Consider the following 25,639-nt stretch of genomic DNA (forward strand, 5'->3'; position numbering starts at 1 on the left):
AGAGTCCTATTTCACCTCCTGGGTCAACATTCACATATCCTCAGACCCCCACAATTACACTGAGCACTGGGTACACTGTGATTCTGATGGGGAATGTTGTTACATGACCTGGAGTCCAGACAAACATGTGAGACATGGAGGTAGCTTGAGGGGGTGAGACAAAAATATGGATACCCATAGTGCCCTATCAGGGGAGGGCAGATGAATGAGTGTGGTAGGGGGCTCAGCCAGAGGGGCGAGTGATAGGAGGCAGATGAATATGTAATTTGTTGCTTCTGCCCCTCCCCACACCAATACGGCAAAGGTGAGAGACGTTACTCATTTAGATAGCCGTTCAGCCCTTATCCCCCACTTGTACAGCAGGGTTTGGGAACAATGTGAGCTGAAGATGGCAAATAACACTCAAACTAACATTGTAACAGTAACACTAGATACATTAGACATGAAGCAAACATACACTACACATGAAGAACAAGTACAATAGGTAATATAAGCATTAGACAGGAATAATGGTATGCAGTGTTTATATTGAATCTTTTATATAGAAGGCCCATAGATCGAATATTTTACATTGAAAACATGTATAGTGAATGGAATTTTAGTGAGATAAAGGGTTACATTTTTTTGGGAAACAGTCAGGATGGGGCTTTAGGGGTGGGAACAGGGGTTTAGGAGGACACACCAAAAAAAGAAAAGAAAAGTGCAATCACAATAAAGATTTTCAATATAAAAGATTCAATATATGGGCATTCTTTATAAATTACTTTGGTATAAAGACATGTACCCAAATCATACTAACATAACATCCACAGACATGAGGAACACTAAGATAACCAATGTATGAGGTAAATTCAACATGAACGACGTGTATGTAGCTCACTAACAGAGAAGCAATTGTAATTAGGCAGTCATCCTCTTAAAAATGGAAGCCATAGCTTGCCTCTGAATAGGCACAGGCCTTAAGGCCTCAGGAAAACTCAAAAGTCTGAATCCACAAGAATACATATCCGTGCAGAGCTCTGACATTGGCTGGCAACGAGTGCCAAGGTTAGAGTGAAATAACGGAGGATTGGAATGGCAGAGCGAAAGCACATAAAATAGCAATTCCTAATACGCAAGCAGTATACTTCCAGATTAGTTCAGGGTTTATAAGGGCACATCCAGCCTTTGTTAGCCAGGTGCATTAAAACAGTAATCCAAAAGACTCCATGAAGTATAACTCAAGAGTGACTCCACCGGTAAAAGAAAACATAACACGCGTGTTGATAATAGTTCAAACACAATCTTATTGCACATGACCCATAACTGGAGAGCCTGACTATTCATTAGAAGCAAACATAGATAGGACACCTGCAGTACTCCCTAAACCCACACATAGAAACAAGGTGCCACACAAGGACACGTACAAAGGAATTGGACTGAGAATAAAGGATAGTAACTTTCTAATTGAAAGAAGAACAGTCCATGGGCCTCTCTCCCCATACCCTACGTCTGGCTCCTATATTGACAACCTGTCAAGTAACCAAGGTTGGTCAGCAAAAAGAGCCAACCTATCGGAATCCTAAGTGTCATACCGCCCATCAAGTAGTATGCCAACCAACCGCTTGTAACAGAGATGATGCATTTTTTTCAGTTTAATAGGTTTATTAGAATAATAATAGCATAAAATAACAGCAGATATAAACAGCTGAACAGTAGTGAACAGTCCTTATATAGATAATAGATCTGTAAATAGAACAAAGCCATGAGGAAGTTTGTATCTAGTTGATTCTAATCTGCAAAATAAGAACAAGACACTTTTATAAAAACGAGTACAAGGGAGACATAGACACAGGGGACAAACAGGAAAACGATGGGTAAGTGGGAGGGGATAATCGACAAATAAACAGAGAATACAAAAAACCTGTGAACAATATCATGTTGTTTGATAAGAAGAGGATGGTGTGTAGAATATACAACAAAAAGTTCATGAACCATGCGTAGAAGCAGTAAAACTGTTTAAATATTGAATGAAAAATGACCATTTAGCATTATACTTGGGGATAGAGTCTTGCGCTTTAGCCATGTAATGTTCCATTCTCTGTATGTGACAAATATTATTCCACCACCCTCTCCAACTTAGGGAACGAGAATTCTTCCAATTAGTAGTGATAAGGTTTAAAGAAATGCTTATAAACAGATCATAAAGATTTCTCCTTGAAGATTGTATGTCACAACAGTAGATAGCAAGGTTACCTAAGACAATATTCATAAAAGAAAGTGGAACATCCGTCTTAAAAATAAGTTTAAGATATTTCCAGATATCTTGCCAAACTTAAAAAAAAGGACAACTAAAAAACATATGTTCATACGAGGCTGGTGCAAAACCACATGTCCAACAATTATCTTTTAGACCAATCTTGGATTTGGTGAGTGTGATAGGGGTAAAGAAAGTGTTGTGTGATGTCAGCAGCAACTGAAATGTTTTTGACTTTAGAGAAAATTGCTAACCCATGTGTGTTCATCAAAGGCTAAACCAAATTCCCTTTCCCATAGTTGACAAACGGATTGTGGTTTGTGACTGGTTTTTAGTGCTGAGTAAATCTTAGAGGCTGTAAAATTGAGTGATATGGTAAGTTGCAGCATTCTAAAGGCATCAGGTGAGAGAATGTTGTTAGAGAAGTGATGAAGAGTGTCTAGTAAGGCATTGACCAACTCGTTATAAAAGTGAAAGTCAGTGTTAGGGATAGAAAACAAATGTCTCAGTTGCATAAAGGGTAAGATAGTTGAGCCATTAATAATTTGTTGGATACATCCAATACCTTTTTTGAGCCAAGATTTGCAGATCAAAGTTCTATTATTGAGGACAATGTGTTTGTTATGCCAAATCAAGGGAGAAAGATCCTCATTTGGAGTTATGTTATGGGGAAAAAGAAAAGTCTTTAGAGCAGCAATTGTGGCTTTAATGGGATCAGATATAGCAAAGGAGGAATAGTTGAATCGATATATAAGATCAGCTGGATAATATGGGAAAACAATATACTCCTCAAGTCTGGACCAAGACGGGGTATCATCCTAAAGGTAAGAATTAAACCAATATCGGGATTGTTTCACAAAGAAGGCAGAGTGATATAGTTTGTAGTCAGGGAACTTAACTCCCCCTTATCATAGAAAGCTTTTAATTTTGCTATCGCAATCCTTTTACATTTTCCGGGCCCCCATAAGAAATCTAATAAAGCAGAGTAAATGGGTTTAAAAAAAGATATTGGAAGTGAGACCGGAAGAAGTTAAAGAAAATATAGAATAATAGGCGAGAGCATCATTTTAATTGTGTCAAGCCTACCCCACCAAGAAAGATAGAGGGGGGACCATTTTGACGTAAGATCTTTGAGCTTGTCAAGTAATATTCTCAAATTAAGTTTAATGATGTCAGGTATCGTGGGTGCAAAATGTATATCTAAGTATTTAATAGAGTCCTCTTACCATTTTAATCCAAAAGAATCAAGCTCATGTTTAAGACAATAGGAGTTGAGGGGAAGAATTTCAGATTTTTCTTTGTTGATTTTATATCCAGAAATGAGGCTAAATTGATGAAGTATATAAAGTAGAATGGAAAGGTGTTGTTTAGGATTTTTGATAAAAGTAACATCGTATGTGTAAGCGGCAATTTTGCAATGTGTAGAGCCTCTGGCTATTCCCAGTAAGTCTTTGTGAGATATGATGAGTTCAAGCAAGGGTTCTAACACAAAAATAGACAGTATTGGGGAAAGGGGGCAACCTTGTCGTGTACCTCTAAGTAGAGGAAAGAAAGAGGAGGATTGACCATTTATGCAGATAGACGATTTGGGGCAATAATAGAGCAATTTGACGAGAGAAATACATTTTTCATCACAACCATGCCAGAGAAGAGATTGGAACATGAAGTCCCAGCTAACTCGATTGAATGCTTTTTGTGCATCTAGGGCAATAGCTGCATACCCCTGCCGATCCTTTTTATCTTTGGAAACAATATGTATGACATATAAAAAAGTCTAGCATTGGAGGAGATATTACGACCTTTAACATATCCTACTTGATCTGACTTAATCAAAGCAGGGAGGGAGGATTCTATTTTGTTGACAAGAACTTTAGCAAAGAGTTTACATTCCACATTGATGAGGGATATAGGATGATAATTGCTAGGGCATGAGGGATCCTTGTCTGCTTGGGGAAATGGTATGAGTAAAGCTTCTGTAAAAGAACCAGAGGATGATTTTTTGAGCGGCAAAATAAGAGAATAGGGACATGAGTTTAGGAGCAAGAGGTTGAGCTAAAGAGTTGAACATATCTGCGGAGGAGCCATCATGGCCAGGGGCTTTATTTTTACCCAATCCTTTAATTGCTTGCGTAATATCAGAGAGAGTGATATCTTTTTCTAGATGGGAAAGATCAATCTGAGGATAATATGATTGCTAATTTAGTAGAGGAAAGTTTTCATGTTTTCAGTGGATATTGGGGAATCAGGAGTATATAGATTTCATAAAATTCTTTAAAGCAGTTCAGAATATCTTTGGGATGGTTATATACATTACAAGAGGAATCCTTTATGTGAGAGACAAAAAACCGCTCTTTCTTAGTTTTCAGGTATGATGCCAGCTATTTCCCAGCCTTATTAGAAGTTTGATAAATGTGTGTTTTATATTTAAGTATGGTGCCAGCCGCTAAATCAGTTAATATTTTATTTATCTGATAGAGAAGTGACATGAGTGGATGAAGATTGGCAAGATTTGGGTTATGATAATAATTGCGCTCTAGAGATGTGAGTTGAGAATATAGATCATCCAGGTGCTTTATATGCCTCTTTTATTCCCTCCCCTAATATGCCATGATATGACACATCAGTGCAGCCTTGAATGCATCCAAATTGTTTACCACATTAGTGTCGTTATTAATGTTGTCTTCATAGTATTGTTGTCAAAAAGATCAAACTGAGGCAATACATTGTTTATCTTGTAATAAGTAGTTATTGAGCTTCCGCCGTGGGGATGGTCGACTCAGATCGTCAAACACAAAGGATGTACAAACCAGGGTGTGATCGGATATGAGAATATTTGAAATAGTGGAATCGACAATAGAACCAGTAAGAGTTTTAGAAGTAAGGATATAGTCAAGGCTGGATAACGTATTGTGAGGGAGAGAATGAAAAGTAAAATCGAGTGTCGAGGGATGTGAAAGTCTCCATGAGTCAATTAATCCTGATTCCGAAATGCACCCAAGAAAAGATTTGTGAGATTTGGTCGTTTTAAATATTAGATTTTTTATATATTAGATTTTCTGTCTAGAAACGGGTTCATGACCTGATTCACGTCCCCACACATAATTAAGTTAATAAAATTGTTTGTGAAAATAATCCAAAACTGCGGGTCTGGTTGAGTGGGACCATATACGTTCAGAATTGAAATTTGTACAGAGTTAACCTCAAGCTTGACCCATGCCCAGCGACCTTCTATGTCCACATTTTTATCTAAGATGTTAAAGGACATTTTCTTGCTAAGCAAAGTTGCGACACCATTCTTCTTGGCCACAGCAGGGCTAGCAATAACCTCCTTAACCCATAATGTTTGAATTTCCATTGCTTTAATAGAGGATAGATGAGTTTCTTGCAAACATACTACTTGTTTAAAAGAGCTAAAATTTTACATCTCTTAATGCGGTTATTGCATCCCTTAATGTTCCAAGTAACACATTTAAATGTCATTTAAGCAAATAATTATCTGTGCAGTTGGAAATTCATACCACCACTTTGTAACATCCAGGCTATAGAAATAATTAGATGTACAACATTTAAGGGAGAGATACATGAGGGAAAAGATGATTCATTTTTACCTTTCTGAATTTAGGGATAGTTCCAGGTGGAGCTATCAGATACTTGTAACCCAATGAAATGTTTAAGAGCTATGGAATCTATATGTAGCCAACACCACTAACCTGTGCCCATTCCCCATATGTTTTGTATGCTGATATCATGTTATGAATCATCAATTACACGTTTGTAGTACTTACGCAATAGGTTTTGATTAACATGTCGAGAGCGACGAGATTTGAATACTTGTATGCTGTTGCAGCTTTGTTTTGATCTAAATAAAGCTGGGTTTTGATGTGCACTTTGTCTTCTTCTTCATTGAGTCTTGTTTGGATGGACTCGGATTCCTCCGGGTCTATTTAGGATTTTGAGATCACCTTAACACAATACAACTGAAAAAGAAATATCTACATTGGTCTCTCCCTTTGGTGGCGTGAGCATGCTGGTTCACTTCTTGCTTCCATCACACAACCATGCACTGAGTATCTGTAGCAGCACTTGTTAATGTACTGGAATCTGCCATCACAGAAAATGCTGGGGATTACCTGCAGGATGTATCGCCTCTCATAATCACCACTCTGTTTGATTCATCAGCAATGTCCACAGCTGCATAATCTGTCCGTGGTGTCCGGTCAAAGGTTCGAATCCAAAAGGATCGAATGCCATAGGGTCGAGTCAATAGGACCTAAAACAAAAGGGTAGAATTTTTTTTTTAAATATAGATTTTGTTTGGGTTTCCGTATAGGAAAAAAAAGTGTTTTTTACCACAAAAAAAGGTGGTTGGGGGGTGGGGGGGGGGGTTTGCACCGCCCAAAAATACCAAAAAAAACCCAACCCTTTTATTTTCTGTCCTTTTGATTCGTTCCTTTTGTCATTCGATCTTTTTCATTCGAACCTTTGACCTATAACCCCTGTCCGTTTGTATATTAGTCTCTCCTCTCTTTACCTGGCACCTCCTATCTCCCACTGGCCAGGGCCTGGTTCATCTGCAGGCCGGGGCAGAATAAGTCACCTTTTGAGACAAACTTTAGCACCCTATCATCACTATGGTGGTGATGGGTGCAGTATAAGTGCTCTTTGACATAGCATAACATAACAAAGCCTGACCTAATGGATCGGTCAATGCTTGTTTTATGAGTTCAAGGATACTAATCCTGTCTTCTGATTGACTGAGAGGGTCAATCCATTTGCTAATGCTTATACATGCTGTTGTGTGTACAGGCTTGCAGCCCGTATCATGTGGAGGATAGAGAAAGAAGGCGGTGGCCTCTCCGAGGGATGCCTGGTCGCCGTAGATGACCTGCAGAACCACGTGGACAGCCTGGGAGAGGAACAAAGGAAAGACCTTGATGCCGACGTCCAAACCTTCCTTAACTTCTGGCCACCTGAGAGCAGCATGTTTGGCGTGCAGTACATCTCCAACGTGTTCGGAGTGGTAGGTCACCAGAGCAGCTGTCCACTTTGATCTTTTTGCTAGCTGAGATTAAAGGGTGGGCTTTGCCTCTAGATATTTATAACTTTTAACAATAAAAGACTCAAATACCACTGGGCACCGTTGAGCGGTTCTGATTTGCACAATAAAACTGATAAGCAATAGTTTATAACCCTCAACTTCAATTGTAACGTCGAATAAACTTACAGTAAATCCTTGCTCCTTTGTGATACATCAGGCTAACAAAACAGACCGAAAACAGCATTTTCTCCTACATTGATTACCATGTTAATTGTTAATTGTTGTGTTTTGTGTTTGAATTTCTTTTTCTCTTCCTGATAGATAAACTGCAATGGTTTTACTGTGAGTGACCAAAGGGGACTTCAGGCTGTTGGCGTGGCTATTTTTCCAAACCTTTGCCTTGTAAACCATGACTGTTGGCCCAATTGCACGGTTATATTCAACAACGGCAAGTGAGTGCATTCTTGCTTTTGATGTAATGATGCTTGTGTCTTCTTTTAAATCATTAAAAGGTTATACAGCGTGCAGCTAAGTGCCAACAACTCCATCACTGCTGGGGGCTTATTTAAAACGTAGGTTGAAGGTCCTTGGGTTTTGGGGACAAATTATATATAAACATCTGAGGCTTTGAGGGGTTAGGAGCCCACATAGCTTAAATTGTGTACGTGTACAAGACATGCACAGGGAATGTTAATTTTGTATCTATTGTAGTTTTAAAATTCTGATTGTAGAATCTTCATCCTTGACACTAAGCACAAATCAACAAGGCAGAGACGATACTACAGGAATTAGTCTCCAACACGATTGGGAACTAATTTGCTTAAGTCTCTAAAAAATACAATTTGCATGCTTTAGGGCAGTTTTCGCAAACATGGTTGACAGACTGCAGACACTAATGCGCAATTCATGTTTGCCAAGTCCAGGGCCTGTGATGTGCTGCTCCTGAACACTGTTTGATCATTGGTCCTGCTCATGCTGCACATCTGTATTAGAACTCATCTCCATAAAACCCGTTTGTATTTGCATTAGCCTTGCCTCTACTAATTTAAACTATCAATACAGAATCATATACATTTCAAAGGCAATTAGTAGGCGTGGCTTAATGATTCAGGCGGGATGTTTAGGTGTAATGCAGAAATCTCTTGTAGGATTACAGAATGGCCCCAATGCCCCCGTGAGTGTCTGTGTGTCCCAGTCCCCCCGTGAGTGTCTGTGTGACCTCAATGCCCTCCGTGAGAGTCTGTGTGCCTCCAATGCCCCCTCCCCTCCACCTGTGTCCACTTGTCTCCCCTGCCTCCCCAGTTTCCCCTTGTCTTTCCTCTTCCTTTTTCTTCTTCTTCCCTTCTGCCCCTTCGATTACTCTCTTCCCCCTCTCCCGTTTCCTGGCCCTTCTTCCTGCCCTCATGACCTCTGCCCTCCTACCTCCTTTCTCTCCCCCCTCTCCACTAACCCTCCCTCCCCTCCGACCCTCCCTTACCCCCTTCTGCCTATTCGGGCACTACCCCAATTGCCGCCAGGCATAGTAATTCGTAGCCGCCTTTCTTTGCAGCCACCCCCTCCCTCACTCCCTCCCCTATACCTCTCTACTTCCCTAAGGGCTTACTCTTATCACCGGTCCCTTGACCATTGATAACAGCTCGTCTGTCCCCCCCTCGTACCTTCTGTTCTCTCCTCACCCTCCCGCCCCAGCACTATCTTAATAGCCATCGACCTTCTATTGATAGTCACTTGTTTTGTTTCCTCTCCTCCCCCCTTCCCTCCTCTCCCCTTACACCCCTTTCCTTTCCCCTCCTCTTGTCACTCTTGCACTGCAACAATTGTCGTCAGGCATAGTAATGTTAATGCTAGTTTTGTCTCCCTCCTTCCCCCCCTCTCCACGCCCTGTTCTATGCACTTGTACTATCTGTTATGATTTGATAGTACTTTTTCACATTCCGTACTGTTTCAAGGACTGTACGTGTATTTCTCCCATGTTCCCTCCCTCCTTGAAGTGCTTTGAATCACATTGTGTATAGGCGCTATACAAATAAATAATCAATCAATAGTTTATGCCTGCTTGTAATAATTTTAGAAAAAAATTATTTAACTATTACAAATGTAGGTTTCCTGCTTCAGAAACAATGATTCTAAATGGCAACACATCATTGATTATTTACATGAATGATTGTATGTGTCAAGAACCCATTTTACTGCACAGTTTGACCATCACTCGTTAGCAGCTGTATTTCTGTACTTTGTAGGATGGCAAAGGCTGATGGTTATGAATTAGAAAATCTGAAAAGAAAACATGACAAGGGGGTCCGAGGTTGGTATTTTCGGAAAGACACATCACATGTTCTACTCTACCTTGTTCCCTCTGAGACTTCAGGCTTCCAGCTTTTGTGACTAAATTACTTCTGCTCGGCTGGAGTATAAGGATGAGTAGTGGCTAAAATGCCTACTCAGCCCTCATGCTTCCACAAACCAACAGTGACCCCAATCATGAAGTAAAAATAGGCACAGCCACGAGATATACCTTCTTTGACTTTTGTGGTAACGTGAGCCGAGGGAAGGTTATACTCTTAGAAGAGGTACAAATGTGATCTAGCAGTGACCCAAACAGCAAGTTACAACTGCCCAACATAAAGGAATGTCCAATCAAGGTTCTGTAATATATATACTTTAATTAAACACACCAATGTTCAAACAACTATTAAAAACACTATAAAAACAGACTTCTGTAAAAGAGAACACAGAATATGCAAAGACAGAAAGATACAGTACTGCTGCAAATGAAAACAGGGGTGAACAGGTAATAACCAACCAAGGAATTCAAACGAATATGTTGTTCAGTGGAAAAACAGTGCAAAAGTGGCATAGCCAGTCTCTAGGTCCCAAATATGGACCAGGAGGCAGTTATGGGTCGATAGTACTTTTCTCTTGTTCTTAGGTGGTTTGACAGCATCGAAACAGGTTTCAAGCTGTGCAAGTCAAACGATGTTTAGGTGCGACAAAGTGCTTTGTCAAGTAGGTTCCAATAAGAAGCTCGATGTGGTTCAAATGAAACGTTTGGATTGTTCAGTTCGGATGGCTCACCAGGGTCAGATCGGAGGTTGAGGCGGTTTGAGACATTGGTATCCGCTGGTCCAGGTCATTGAGTGACATAATGCTCCAGTGGTGTGAGTTGAGGTCCATCAGTTCGATGTGGTGACCTTGATGCTCCGATGCAGGTTTCGCAGAGGCCACGATTCAAGTTTGTTCAGCAGAGGTGAGCAAGTTGTTTGAGCCGAACAGGTGATATGCTCTGCTTGGCATGACTCAGTGTCGAGATGGTTTGACAGGTGCGATGGAGCAGTAGTCAGATGGATTGGCGAAAGCAGCACCTACGAGTACCTCAGATGCGAATGCGGTGAATACAGTTTGAATGTGGTTCGACAGATTTGATGCAGCAAAACATGGAGCTTTGGCTAATCCGGTCCTCCAGATCCTGTGAGACCTGCTCTATGGCAGGATGGGTCTATTCAGGATGGCTCTCCCATCCTTGGGAGAGTTGGTGCAGAGAGGCAGGTCGTGGTCCTCGGCAACAGAATCATACTTCTGTGTCATCTATCCCTCACCCTCATCCCAAATATTTACCCAACCGTGCTTCTACCTACCACTACTGAATATCCTATCATACTTTTCCTTTGCCTCTCTGACAGGAAAATAGCATTTTGGTGCCATAACCTATGGCAGTAGGTACTATACAAATGCATTCAAACAAAACTTGTTTGTTGCATCGCCTCATGTCAAAATAGTATGAGCTTTCTAGGAAGTCAAACATGAAAGCCATGAAACAAGTAATGCTCGAACTGTATATACATCATGTACCCCTCTCCATAATCCCTCAGAATGAGTTCTTTAATGACTATGCTTGTTAGTGGCACATCAGACACACATACTTTAAACCGGAAACGGACAGACATACGCAGGGCAGCCATATGGTGACCATGTCAGTGATACTTTGGCAGTAAAATATACAATTAAGCTAAAGGACCGTGTACAAGAATCTTGCCTATTGTGGGGTTACGTCTTTATCTCATGCCATAACCTGATAATGACGGAGCTGCCAATGAACTCCTTAAATATGGTAGAGCAATTTCCCTTGGATCTACCATTTTTACCTGGAGGCACCCTGCTTATATATATCTAAGTCTGCTTTGATATGTTTAAACACACCAATTTACAAACAACTATTAAAAACACTATGAAAACCGACTTCTGAAAAAGAGAACACAGGATATGCAAAATAGAAAGATCCAGCACTGGTGTTATTGACCAATTATCTGTGTTTAAGCAAAGTATCTACATTTCTTTAGAAACCTTTGTTGACACTCTTTTTATTTAGCTCTCACTGTTCTATTGTTGTTTACATACTTCCATACTGGTTCACACATCCCCGAAGAGTGTAACCTTACCTCGGCCCTTGTTAGCTTAAGAGGCTAAGGAGGTATAGAATTCATTTTGGTGCCTATGTCATCTTAATGACTGAATCGCTGTTGCACTGGTTGTAGTGAGGGGTGGAGAATAAGGCTAAGAAACCATCACTCTCCCCTGCACTATTGCTGGGCAATAGTTATTCCGTCACATTCGCAAATTGGCTTGGAGTTGTCCTGTAAAGCCAGATAGCTGGACAATTCTTTTGTGCTTGCTGGCAAATTTCATAGCCGAAACAAGTTATTTGATTGTTTAATAAAGTTTTTAATTATGAAAGGCTCTGGGCAGCCCTGTCAAGAACAAGATGTTTTATTTCACTCATTGATATTTTCTAATACTGAAAGTGCTCTCTTAGAAAGACTAAAAGGTCAGCCTCAAAATTCCCAGATAATTAATTATTTTTAAGATTAAGATTTATTTTAAGATGACGTGTGCGACCAGGATTCGAGCCTGTGTTGCTCTGCATTGTTTTGCTTCCAGGACAAACGTGTTACCCATGAGCTATGCTCCCGGCCCGATTTGGTAATTGACAGACCAATTAATTCATTTAATTCAAGTGTGTGTCACTTTGAGGAAGCACAAATTAACACTATGGTCTGCGTGCATTCACAAGGACTATACTGGCAGTGGAATTGCTTTCATTAGGATCCTGGGCAGGTGCAGCAGCCAATTAGGTTGCTCAAGAACTGGGATGAATCTAACAATCAAAGCCCAGGTTCAGAGAAAGCTGAATGCTGCCTGCATCCTCTCCCCTGCCTGTCCCAGCTGCCCGCCAGCACTCTCCTGATGCCTACCCATCCACTCAGCACTCTCCCGGTGCCCTTGCTCTGAAGCTCCCTCAGGCCAACTACCACCATGTCTTACATTTCCATGGCATCCATGATTGGTGAGCTTTTCTTCCTCTCAAACAATGGCTTGCGCTCCCTGAGGCAAACCCTGGGTGCATATTATTAACTCATGCTCAATGCCGTTACTACCCAGTACAACTACTGGACAGGTAATTATTACGTAAGTAGTAGCACTGTCATAGAATATTGTCATACCTAACCGATCACCTTAAACCAATACCCCTGCATACACCGTTTGTTAGAGGCCCGTTGCCTTTCTAAAGAAAGAGGTCTTTCCAAATTCTTGAAGTATCATCCTACTCAATGTCCGTACCTAGAGCTGGCCTAAATGCTAGATATGTGGTATTTGATAACTTCCTCCAGCGACTTTGAATCTGAAATGGCATTACTATGCACACTAATAGGTCACAGACTGCAGATAAAAGGATCTGGATGAACCCTTATCCCATGCAAGTTTCCCAGTTCCATGCATGACACCTCAAGCCAGTTCTGGTTTTTGCTTCCAATTGCATGCTGGAACTTGTCGTTTTTTCCCCCATTGCAATGGTGGGCCTACAAGTCCCAGCATGCAGTGTGGGGAAAACAGGACTGGCTTAAAGTGTCCCCATGGAACAGGGAAACCTGGCAGCTGTGCCTTATTCTAAAGGTATCATCTCGTTGACTTTGTTGCCAATATTGGAAACAGGTATACTGAAGCCTCTAAGAGGATACGCTTATGTATGTATTTACACCTACAGTCAAAGGTGCTCTTGTAAGGTTTATGTAGCCATTTTATGCGGAATGAACCAAGTCCTTATATTTGGATTAATTGCTGTAGTATGTCTTCTTTGGCTAGTGGCTCATATTACGTCCCCCAGATTCTTTAAAGGATTTCTTCATAGATTTGAAAGATGCTAATCCTGTAGAAACCACACGTTGCTCTGGTTTCTGTCTGATAGTGTACACATTATCGCCAGAATACAGTGGCCAAAACCCACAATGAGCCAGTTACGAAAATGTTGTTTATTTATATAGGAGGAGCAATGCTATTCTGATCACAAAAGAACACACGCTAGATAAGAAATCAGATTTGACGGAAAAGGGTGAGCTTCTTGCAATGAGGTGAGTGTGAGGGACATTCTGACCAGGTTGTGGAGGGGAGTACATGGAATAGTCACTGGGGACAATACATAAGTAGACATACATACATTAAGAACAATGAAGATTGGACAGTTTTAATTGCACGTAGGCGGTGCGGTCTGCTGTGCTCGGGAATGTGACCATGATGGGTGAAGTGCTAGAGTGGAGGCAGAGGAAGTGAGGGACAGCGGCACGTTAGAGGAGAGGGAAAATGTTAGCTATATGGCAGATGCGAGGTAGGTTAAGAGGGTAATTCGGAGGCGAGGAGGTAGGCCTTTGGTTTTGAACAAATCACTGTTGACTGTTTCTTGGATATCCGTGCAAAGAGAATTCCATACAACTGGAGCAAGAAGAGAGAAGGAGCGGAAGGGAGAGGAAGCACAGGGAGGCTGAGGAATCACAAGGGTAGTCGAGGAGGCAGAGCAGAGATTACGAGAAGGCTTGTAGAGTTGGATAGTGGAGGATAGATACAGTGGTGCCTTACCGTGGATAGATTTGTGAACCAGGAGAAGACATTTAAATCTGGACCTGTTTTGCATCGTTAGCCATACAGCCTGATGACGGTACAAGGAAGTAGGTGTGAATTGAGGGAGTTCAACGATTCTCTTGGTTGCAAAGTTAATGATCTTGTTGAGAGGACAGAAAGCATAGTTGGGGAGACCATAGAGGATGATGGCACAGTAGTCCAGTTTACGGAAGACAAGAGTGGTTAGGAGATGCTTGGCGGTTTTGAAGGCAAGGAAATGTCTTATTTTCCTAATATTTAGGAGGTTGAGGCGTTTGGTCGTAATCTTGAGGCATTACTCAAGATTATGGTGGTGGAGTCTAGAAAAGCCATTAAAGAAAGGAAATCTAGTTCTCTCCATGTCAGAGAGACACGTAGGTAAAATAGTACTTTGCTCCACAGCTGGGATATGTCAGGATAAAAGTATCTACAAAACAGTCCTCCTAGCCAGTGGGGACTGGGTTGGATCCTGCAAAGTCACTCCGTTTTGTGCTGCAAATAAGAGCCACTAACTGCCCTTAACCTTGGGTTGAACCTCAAACTCTCTGCAGGAAATGTGGACTTTTCCAGAAGGATTTGTAGAGGTCATAGTTTGGGATTCTAAGCCACAAAGTTAAAATGACAGATGATTATAAGGGATAAAGGTAGTGAGCAATAAGCTTGGTAAATTTAACCAGAAAAGAAGGGTCAAAGGGAGCAGGAAGATATACAAGTTTAACTCAAATACGGTGGTAATTCTGCCCCGGAAGTATTACCATTTCCACCGGGATGTCTGGAGGAATTACTGACGTATCATGATTGATGAGCATGCGCACACTCCCCCGGCACTAGCGGTAATACCGTTTGGCATGGCGGTAATACAGCTACTACAACTTTTAACGCATAACGCCAAACTTGTAATGAGCCTGAGTGTTTGGTGTCATACCCGGATATGGAGAGACGAATTGGTAACATTTCATTCCTACCAATGAAGTCATAGGGGAGAGGACAACTTCACTAACTGCTAAACATCCACCACTGCCATGGTGAAGGCACTTTGCAATAATAATTTAATTTGTCGAAGGGCTTTATCGATGAGTGGGAAAGAAACATCCATAGCATAGGAATCTCTCCCAAAGATATACATTTTGGCTAAATGATGTGATTGTGCTGCTTATGTTCAGATTACCTCCATTTGCATGCAACCATTTTAACTGGATTAGAAAGGAGTTCTGTCTCCTTGCAGTTATCATTGACACGCCCTTGGCATTTTGCACTGCACGTTCCTACAGATGGGATAGTTAAGAGCTGGCGTTATTAGGACACTGTCAGCTGGTTGAGTTATGTCAGCTGTGCAGTTGAATGTGGAGGGTCAGACATCACATTAATCTCCGCCCCCCATGGCCCTCATCCCTGATAATCAAGACACTACCTTGAGCCAAAGCCCCATGAAGCTGACATTGCCTCCTCCCTGCCCCCCCCCCCCGTGATGAAATGTGTGGCGTTTTGGTTTTCTTTTGTTTGTACTGTGCATTTTAGGTCTGTGTTTTGTTTTTCAGTCGTCAGGCTGTGCAGTCTATGTTTCACACAGAGATGAGGTGGGTCGAGCTCGTAAGCATAGCATATGTCTCTTCTGACCATCATCCCCTCACCCATCTAAACTTTTGAAGTTTCTTTAATCTCGAGGTTTTGCCTTAAATTCGAATTACTGCACCTTGCATTGGACTATTTGAGAATAACCTTCACCCCCACCCCTCATCTAATACGTTCATCTAAATAATTTCCATACATTCTGCTCCCTCCAGTCACCCCCGATTTTAGCATGGTCACATGATCCACCTAACCGTCACACTCTGGATGCACCATAAACGTAATCAATTATCTAAACTGACGATGTGCAAAGTACATGTGACAAACTAAAGTACTGTGTGTTTCTTGCTAACAATTGAGGATGCTGTTCTTTGAATGCTCATAAAATACATATTTAACCTAATTCTACTTTTAAAGCTTAAGACAATGTATAATATATATTTTTTATATTATACTACTTCTTGCTAGGCAATAAGAGCACAGGGTCCTAATGTGTTAAACAGGGTATACAAATAAGTATGTCCTGGCTTTATAGAGCATTTAAAAGTTAACTCTAATGTGCAGCTCAAGTCAAAATCATAATTCGTCGTTGTGTAAAGCTTGCATATTTTGCTTTTGTTGTTTATACTGCCAAGTGGTAGCGTGGAATGTACACAGTGCATCAGTATGTCACTGTTCATGTCTCTAAGAGGTGAATTTTAAGACAAGTGTTTGATGGATGTTTTATTTTATCATGTTGTTAAATTCTGAGACTCAATGTGCTATTATGCACTGGTGCACGTTTTCAGCTATATTACAGATGTTTTGTGTAGCTTTCTCTGTAGCTGTAGACTGTGGTAACAAATGTAATACCTGATTCTATGCATGTGGATGCTCGCCTTGCCAGAACTAGGTGCTTACTAAGACTTCTCAGTAGAAGCAAGTTCTGATCGAATGACATTGACGATGCTGGGCTTGCATCTGAAGTAGGTGTTCATTCCTGCACTTTGTCTGTGCAGGCATGCAGTTACATTTACTAAATGACTTTCATAAACATGCCACGGATTTTAAATCTCGAAATTCTTCTTCTCAAAAGTACATAAGAATTAACAGAACAATTTTAAAATATGAACCTTCATTCTTCTTATAGTCAGGCTACATCTTTTGTTGCTAGCCAATCCTCACCACTGCCCTAACCATTTGTCTGCACTTCACTTGTAGTTCAGCCTGCATTAAAAAAGCTCATTGTGCATTTGTTTACGAGAGACAGTAGTGACATTTTCAGGGGTTTGGCTTCAGTTAAACAGAGACATAGAATAAATCACAACAGATGCCCTGCTCTCTGTCTGATATGCTTACTTCCTGTAGGGGCACTACGATGCCTCTCCAGGCACCTGGCGAAGCCAGCTGGTGATGCAGACTCATCCAAAGCTGTGGGTGCTGTGAACCAAGCCAAAGCCACCTGCAAAGAAAATGCACACGGCCAGGAATAGGTAGAGAGCAAATGCCACCTTTACATTGTAACTCAAAGAGAGTTGTATTGATCCCACAAATACGTGAACACCAAATAGAGACTATTGGCCCCATTCATGGAATATCTTTCCGGTTCAAAGTGAATTTGCACTGCTGAAAAGTGACTTTGCACTGCCGACACAAACCCCGATTCATGGAACCGTGCAAAGTGTATTTTTTGACTGCAAAAATGACTATGCGCTGACTTTGCCCGGACTTTGCCCGGACTTTGCACGGTTCCATGAATCATGCTTTGTGTCAGCACTGCAAAGTCACTTTTCAGCAGTGCAAAGTCACTTTGAACCAGGCAAATATTCCATAAATCGGGCCCTATATTTCTTTATAAAGAATGTAAATCTACACAACAAATGATATGCAGATGATTCCTGAGTGCTCCTCCAGAATGCCCAAATCTAATACCTTAGAAATGCCCCTAACTAGCCATTATACATTTACAAAGTCCCAAAGGAATTCTAAAAAAGCTGCCAAATCGAAAAGATTACACAAATTAAATTGCAGGAATTAAAATCCTAAACCTGAGAGTCCTTTTTGCTCCAGCAGAATTCCCATATTAAAAACATCATAAGAACCACACAGTGAAAGCCCGAAAAACAGCAACACACCCAGCAAATATGCAAGACATTTGGTGAAGAAGCAATGTATTTGCTGTATTTCCTGCATTTATGCCAGGCTCAGAAAGGCTGCTGCACATTTGTTGGATCTCTAATGTTAATTTCATTTGTGATCCAGGGTTTGTGATGTCTCTTAAAAATATCAGAGCTAACTTGCTTTTGTACAGATGCAGAGTGTTTGCACTGCATGCTATTATGTCGTGGGAAAGTGACTGCTGCAACCCACCGGTTGATAGGAACACCTACCACCTTGAAACACTTGTGTATAGGCGCGTTACAAATGCCATATCATATCATATCATATCATACCAGCCCACTGCCTGTTTTTGATCTAGAGCCCCAACGTCCCCACAATCCCCACTGGAAGGATCTACTGCAAGCCCAAATTTAGCACACAATGTATCAAATAACGAGGCTTTAAGCTGCTTCTGTCCGGGCCATCGTGTTTCCCTGTGAGTTAGCCAAGCAAGTAAGTAAGAAGAAAATAATGCATTTTTGAAAGACTGCGGCAATAACGTTTGAAGCTGGAAACTCTGTGAAGTTGTACATTGGCTCCAGCATGTATGCAGTCAATTTAAATAGTGCAGATCTTTAAAAGACCTATGTCCATGGAAGTATACTGTACTTTTGTCTATAGATTCACATTACAGATTCTGTGAATTGAAAGGTTTTTATATAAATCGTTTTTTTACTGAGGTTTATTATTATCAATTACCTTAACAAAGCCCAGTGTTGATCGAAACATGCGTTGGTTTAACCATTTAATGTCAAATGTGTTATGCATGGTTGTGGCATTTTTGGCTGAATATGCCATTCTTTGTATTGATATGATGAAATAAATGTGCACCCATTGCACAAGGAAACTGTATCATTTCAAGGAATTGTTATTGCAAACTAGATCTTTTACTTGGAATCGGGATGACAGTGGTCAATTACAGCCTCTGGTGTTTCATTAAGCGTCTATAATGACTGTGATACTGGAAATGCATTGGAGAGACAGGGCCTCTGTATCCTTGTCCTTTACTGCTTTTTATCATGTGTTCTGTTGGGTTTTCTGTGCAGGAGTTCATGTGGGACTCCTGGCAGTGCAGCTCTCTCTTTTGGTTTTGATGAACAGAGCCATGGGATACCCTTATGGCACCCATGGGTGGGGGTACAACCTTGTTCCACTAGTGTATGTTTTTGGGCACCTGTGTGTTGCCCACAGAGCAGGGTACGGGCTGATGGCAGCTCTGTGCTGAATTGACTGGTGCCCTGAGCGTCCTCCATTTTGGGATGCCCAGGCCCTGTCATTGGAATCGGTATATTCCTTATGGAGAAAAGATGGCCCCCGTGGCCTCTTGCCTTCCATCGCCTGTTACCTTGATATTCTCGAAGTCCCGGGAAGACCTGACTCTGTCCTTTCCCCCATACTGGCTGTTGGGTAGAAGTTCCATATATGGTAGTGTGGGGAAGTGCTGACCAAACTGGCTGGAGCCTTCCCAACGACCATATGTTGTGGGTATGCCTGTGGGTGGGACCCTGGGGAATGGAGTGTGTGACGAATATGCACTTCTTGTTGTAGATGTCTAGGTTCTGGTGTTTGACACAATGACTGAGACAGCCATGCCCGAAACTGGTATGAATGCAGTGTGGAGTGTTGAATGGCTGGGCACTTGTCCCAATACACATAACTTGTGAGTGTCTGGAGAGAAGTGAATGGCCTGAATGCACTATGCACCTGATTGGCTGCCTTACTGCTTGAATGCCCATCGCAGTGATTGGATGCTTAAGTGTGACCCAGTGGAATGAATGGGAGATTAACAGTATATCAGGGGACCTCTCACTTCTAGGAATCGTGTTCAGAAGTGTTCAGGAGCTGAAGTCCAAACTACGAAGAGTAACTGGAGTGAAACTGAAGCTTGACTTTGAAGCACTGCTGGAAGAGAAGAATTGCCACTGCTCTTCTTCATCAATCTGAAAGCTGCTGTGTCTTCAAGGACTGACCCAGAGAGGACCTGGTAAGGCGCCCTCTTACGGAGCTACAAGGGACCATCATGCACCAGCTGATCTTTGCCAAAGCTCCCTGGTAGACAGACCTACGACAGGCTGCCGACCGGAGACGGGGACTACCGCAGAATCTCAAAGAGAAGCACCCGGACTGTTGTCTGCCACTGTCGATGACTGCCATCACCGACCGGAGCCACCGTTCTCCCGTCACCTAAGAACATTCGATTCATGGACACAGTAGTCCGCACCGCTGCCCACTTTATCCTGCCGGACAAGGCCAGACTGTCGATGCGCCGAGGAGCATCCGCCGGTGGGTTTCCTGCCACCCAAAGACCACAGAGACGCCAACGACTCGACGCCCTTGCTGGGCCACAGTTCTTTAAACTCTTTGCGGTCCTGAACTATCGACACAGAGGCGCCTCACACGCCTCTTCCTTGCAGAACGTTTACACTTCCCCGTCGTGAAGCTGCCACTTCATCGTCGTAGCTCACCCTGTTCTCCGTCGGATGTTCAACAACCCGTGACTCCTGCCTTAAAGGGAGGGTACTCAAGAAGGGCCGTCGATTCCCTGACGAGCAACACTACAACGCCAGGTACCCTGGGGTTGCAGAACTATTGGAAAGTCTCTTGTGAACAATATATGGACTGGGCTTGTGATATATCTTTATTCCACAGGTTGCCTAGGTGAGGGATATCCACACAGAACTGTGTCTAGGTAGCAGGGCCAGTATTCTGCCAATTGTTCTAACCAACTGCTTTCCTCTTATATCTATTGTTGGTTTCCTTTACTAACTGATTTGTGTGCCATTTAACCGTACCATTGATGCACTTCAAAGAGATCTAATAGTAATTGTGGTACCAATTAGAACTGTATATTTGCCATTGTAGATAGCTCAGTACAAAGTGAGTTATCGTGATATTGTACATAACCTTGAATATTAATTATATAAAGACTGTGTTTTAACTAATACAGTGTGAAGACATCCCTTTGTGGGTGCTTGGGGACTACACTGTACTACTTAAGAACCAGTCTGCATCACCTCCTGAGAAGCTAGGCCTTGATTGCTCGACCACGCACCAATAATAGAGAATCTTGGCTGGGGTCCTCTGTGCCTCTCCTCTGCCATATAGAGAGTAGAAGTACAGACACCCCCCTCCGGTCTTTACAATGAAGTCCCTTGATGAGCTGTCATCTGGAGGGTTAGTTCTTGCAGCAGATCCCTCATCTGGCTTGGCTTGGTTCTATATTGGGTCCCAATCGTGTGAGAACGCAAGACTTAAAAGTCCTCTGGAGAATTCAAATTGACAAGTGGTGTCCTACTGCCAATGCCAATTGTATTGTTGTGGGTTGTGGGTCCAGCAGCTTAGCTTTGTATTTAAACAGAAGTTGAATTACTCAGCGCATGTGCTCTTCCACTAACCTCAGAATTGTACTGAATTAATCAGCAAACTGTTGTAGTTTTTTATAATAGCTGTCTCTTACCTTAGCTTGGTTGTCTATATGCCATGTACAGTAGCATCCGGTAATATCCAACACCCCCATTGCTTGTATGTTAAGTTTTTTTTGTTTATTTTGTTTAGGTATTTGTGTTTGTTGCTTGTGCTATGTTTGTCTTCTGATCTGTTACCTGGTTGTTTTATGTTACACACCCTGATGCCTGCAGGCTTTCGGCGCTATCTAAGTATACAAATAAAAAATAAATAAATCTGTGATTTTTGCAGGTCATGCATGGCAGGTGTTTTCATATACTGTGGTCGTCGCAGATTTGTGTTGTCTGGATGCAAATAGCATTTTAAACATTGCATTTCTGCTTTTAGATTTTCTCTGTAAAATTCCTTTTCCAAATCAAAATCTTTTCCTTAAATCAAAGTGGTGCACTGAACGTACAGGACGTTTATCTCAATGCCACCATAAAATGTAATTCAGTTTTTTTAGTGCTGGAACTGGCACCTGACTGTAGGCCCTGAACTATGCACCAGGCACCATTTCAGGAGGTCGCATATATTACATTTCATGTTTAGTTGGACAAATTACGATATGTCCACATGTATATTGGGCGCAGGGCCAACATCTTACTTAAGTAAAACATTAGTCTTACAAACAGCAAACAAATCGGTGGAAGGCGAATAACACCATGGGATCTTTACAATGAAAGCCTGTGATGCATATATGGCTGAGTTGTAATGTATTCGTGAAATAGGGAATAGATATTCTGATAATATGATGGGATATTTGAGGACAATTATGGAACATAGTAGCAGTAGAGTTATGAAGATTCTCTAAATTGCAAGTTTCAGATTTAACCAGTCATCATTGTATACTTTTATACAAATCGCAATCTGGATTGAAATGCACCTAGATCATTATAATCTGCCCATCTCTACTGCTTGCCCCCCAGTCCCTGCTTGCCCCTCTTATAGGCTCTCGGCAGCTTTATGAAAGTTATTGCCTGTACAACTCACAGCTATGCACCTTTCTTGTAGCTATAGGAGCGCGGGACCTCTGCTCGGGTCTAGGTGCAGGATTAACTGATTAGAATATAGTAGTCTATATGCATGCAAAGACTGGCCAATAGAGCAACACATACATACATACCCTACTTCTTACACAAGCACACTTACTCGCTACTACTAAATGAACGACCAGCCATGTAAAGGGCATGACAAATACATTCAATTGTTTATAATGAGGAAATGCAAGTCATCCGCATATAACTAAATAATTAAGTGCCTTCAACAATAACTGCTTTGAAGTATCACATGTATGCATGCTTGATTTTCTGTTCAAGATAGAAATATCAATTCACATAATGGACTCAAGTCGCCACAAACAAATGACCAACTCGCATGCATGCTGTAGAGTTGTGGTGTCTTACTTAGCATTGCATCATCATCATCAGCAGCTTTATTTCGGTATAAACCATTAAAGCGACAAACAGTAAATCCAATCATAAAATTCAAGCATTAAGAACATCTAATTGATAGCGATAAAACCTTACAAAAATAAAAGACACCATCCACATATATAAATCCCTGCTACACGACCATACAAGTACCCATTGCTACTTTGATTGCTTGGTCGAGTAACGTGGCATGGGCTGAGATTGAAACAACCTTGCTCTCCTCATCCAAGCCCTGTGAATATATTTCGCTACAAAAAAAGGAACATTTGGATCATTGGTAGAATAACAATAGGCTGTGGCTTCTTCCAAGCGCTTGATACCCGATTGAGTAGTGGTTACAGGTAGGTGCCCCTCAACATATTATACTCTTCACAAACAATAGAAAATGTGCAACGGATTCCTCTCTCTTGCCCCCTACCTGGCAGCTGGCTGAATTGGAACCATAAGAAACAAACCAGGCTACCCCTCCCTTAGGCGTGGAGAAAGTAGGATGAACTAGTCTACAAACTAGTGAATGATTCAAACTAGTTATACGGAATCACACATTTTCAACAGTGACAGTGAAAATGTGTTGCATATCAGATACTGATTCTAAACCTTCCAGCCATCACCTCTTTGTTTTTGCTATGTCACCCCAAGTGGGACGGGTATGCCCAGACGTGGGTCCCGTGCCTGCTGGGCCTAGAGACCCAAGCTACTTCTCACTGATGAGCCCCAACAAGGGCGAAACATGTTTGGGGATGCTTGTGGTCTCGTGCAGAAGGGATGTGGCCTAGCAGTTCGGGCTGGACTGGCCCTTTTGGGGTGGGGCCAAGCCTGATTTGCATATGGTCTTTCCCTTCTGTAATGGCTTGGCAGGCGAAGAACGGTGGTCTGGAGGGTTGCCCAGAGCATTGCCAGTGGTTAAGATTAATTCTAAACCTTCCAGCCATCACCTCTTTGTTTTTGGCATATCAGATACTGCACATAAACCAATTCTTTGTATGTAATAATCTGTCTGCCAATGTTAAGACCCATTTCTAATTGTTTCTTTGATCAATGTTTTTAACATGTTTCTTCTATTAAATTTTGTTTTAGATGTTTAATTCTGAGAGTGATTCTGTATAACTAGTTTGAATCATTCACTAGTTTGTAGAATAGGCCATCTGACTTTCTCCTCGCCTAAGGGAGGGGTAGCCTGGTTTGTTTCTTTTGCTTCTCAGTGTACTTTGCCTTTCAGTACCAGCCCCCCCTTGAACAAAAAAGAAGGCTTTCTGCCCTTATCTCTCTCCTGAATTGGAACCATGCCAGTGCTTAGCAAATGTAGTCACCTTTAGCGCATTGAGCCTGTAGTCTATATACAGTGCTCTTTGAAAAGGTGGAACTATTCTATCAAGATACACCTCAATTCCACACCACCTTTTTACTAAATAAATACTGTATGACCATGCTCAATTGGAGGCAATCATCCTCCATACTCTAGCTGCTTAAGGTTATGGCCGCAATTTCTATTCTACCTCTATTCTCTCTGCTGATCTCAGTTGGGGTTTCCCAAAAGGTTTCGAGATCCAGCACAACGAGCCCCTGCTTTACATGCTTGAGCCAGGCTAATGCTCGACCTCCCTCTAGCGACATAATGTGCAGAAGGGCTTCCCTTTACTTCGCTAATCCAGGTGTGCACCAGATCCTGACCCAACACATCAGTGGTTTAATATTTACTAAATCCACTATTGGTCTCAAATTACACTCCATATGTACTGGGGCATTCTGCGTACTCATGGGAAGCAAAAGTAATGACTTTAGGAATTTAATTTCCCCTACTGCCAGTGCCTGGGGGTGATATATCCCCAAATGTCAACTCAATAAGGGGCTGATGCTATAGCTTGCATTTTGTAAATCTCAAGGGTCGGGGTGATAGCCCCCTTGCCTCCCATGACGGCAGCAAACTTCCTTATGCCACCACTATTTTTTTCCAAGACTGCTCAAGCTTTAGCCACCTGGGCTGTCCATAGGCCATTTTCGGTAAATCTGATACCTAAACAATCGTAAAAGGTAACATGCTCCAGTCTGTGGCCATCTATTGCAATGCTTAAGCTATGCTTAGAAGCTCTGGGCCTAAAGACCACTGCCTTTGTCTTTCCCTTGTTAATTTCCATCTATACTGTTTACATTTAGCAGTCAAACAGTCCGAGGTATGCCTTAACCCCATAGGTGAAGTTGCTAATGAAACAGCATCATCGGCCAAGAACAGGGACAGTATTCTTTCTTCGCCGAGTGTAGCAGGATCAGCTTTTCGTTGACCTAGTTTATATAGATGCAAAAAAGTAGCAGGGTCAGGACACACCCTTGCCTCACGCACTTTTCTCCATCTATTGGGCGGGTTGTTTCGCCTCCAACTCCCCAGTGCACGTCCGCCTTATGGTCAGTATCTACATTCTGGATTATTTGCAATAGATGGGCCGGAATTCTTCTGCTGCCCAGGACCTGCCATAACCGCTCCCTAGGAACACCATCAAAGGGGGTCTTTAATTCTACAAAAATCGTGTAGACCTTGCACTTTCGTAGGGTCAGATATTTAAACAATATTAAATATAGGTGGATGCTTTGATCAATAGTGCTTCTCCCTGATTAGAAACCAACCTACAGGTAGTTAATAGTATTGCCTATAGAAGGGTCCAAGCATTCCGCTGACACTATAGATAGGTATGCTAAAGCCAAACCCCCAAGGAGAGTGCCAAGTCACAACTGGCTTCAATAAATGGAATCAGGAAACCACACTGGGATGATATGGCGGTATTCATGGTTAATGTCCCATGACTGTATCCACCCAGCTATGCAAGGGTTTTAAAATGACATTAGTGAAAATGTTCCCTG

General features: G+C 41.9%; 1 protein-coding gene across 2 annotated transcripts in view; it reads left to right on the plus strand.

Moving 5' to 3' along the window:
• SMYD1 (SET and MYND domain containing 1) overlaps window positions 1-25,639 on the plus strand; it is a 169,037-nt gene that overhangs the window by 93,833 nt on the left and 49,565 nt on the right. The window contains exons 3-5 of one of the 2 annotated variants that reach the window (XM_069632197.1): window positions 7,043-7,256; window positions 7,596-7,726; window positions 15,740-15,778. In XM_069632197.1, coding sequence (XP_069488298.1) covers window positions 7,043-7,256; window positions 7,596-7,726; window positions 15,740-15,778 — 384 coding nt within the window. The remainder of the gene's footprint in view (window positions 1-7,042; window positions 7,257-7,595; window positions 7,727-15,739; window positions 15,779-25,639) is intronic. The other variant, XM_069632198.1, reaches the window with a different exon arrangement.

The sequence above is a fragment of the Ambystoma mexicanum genome, chromosome 6q, assembly GCF_040938575.1.
Source record: "Ambystoma mexicanum isolate Mex_15411 chromosome 6q, UKY_AmexF1_1, whole genome shotgun sequence".
Classification (NCBI taxonomy): Eukaryota; Metazoa; Chordata; class Amphibia; order Caudata; family Ambystomatidae; genus Ambystoma; species Ambystoma mexicanum.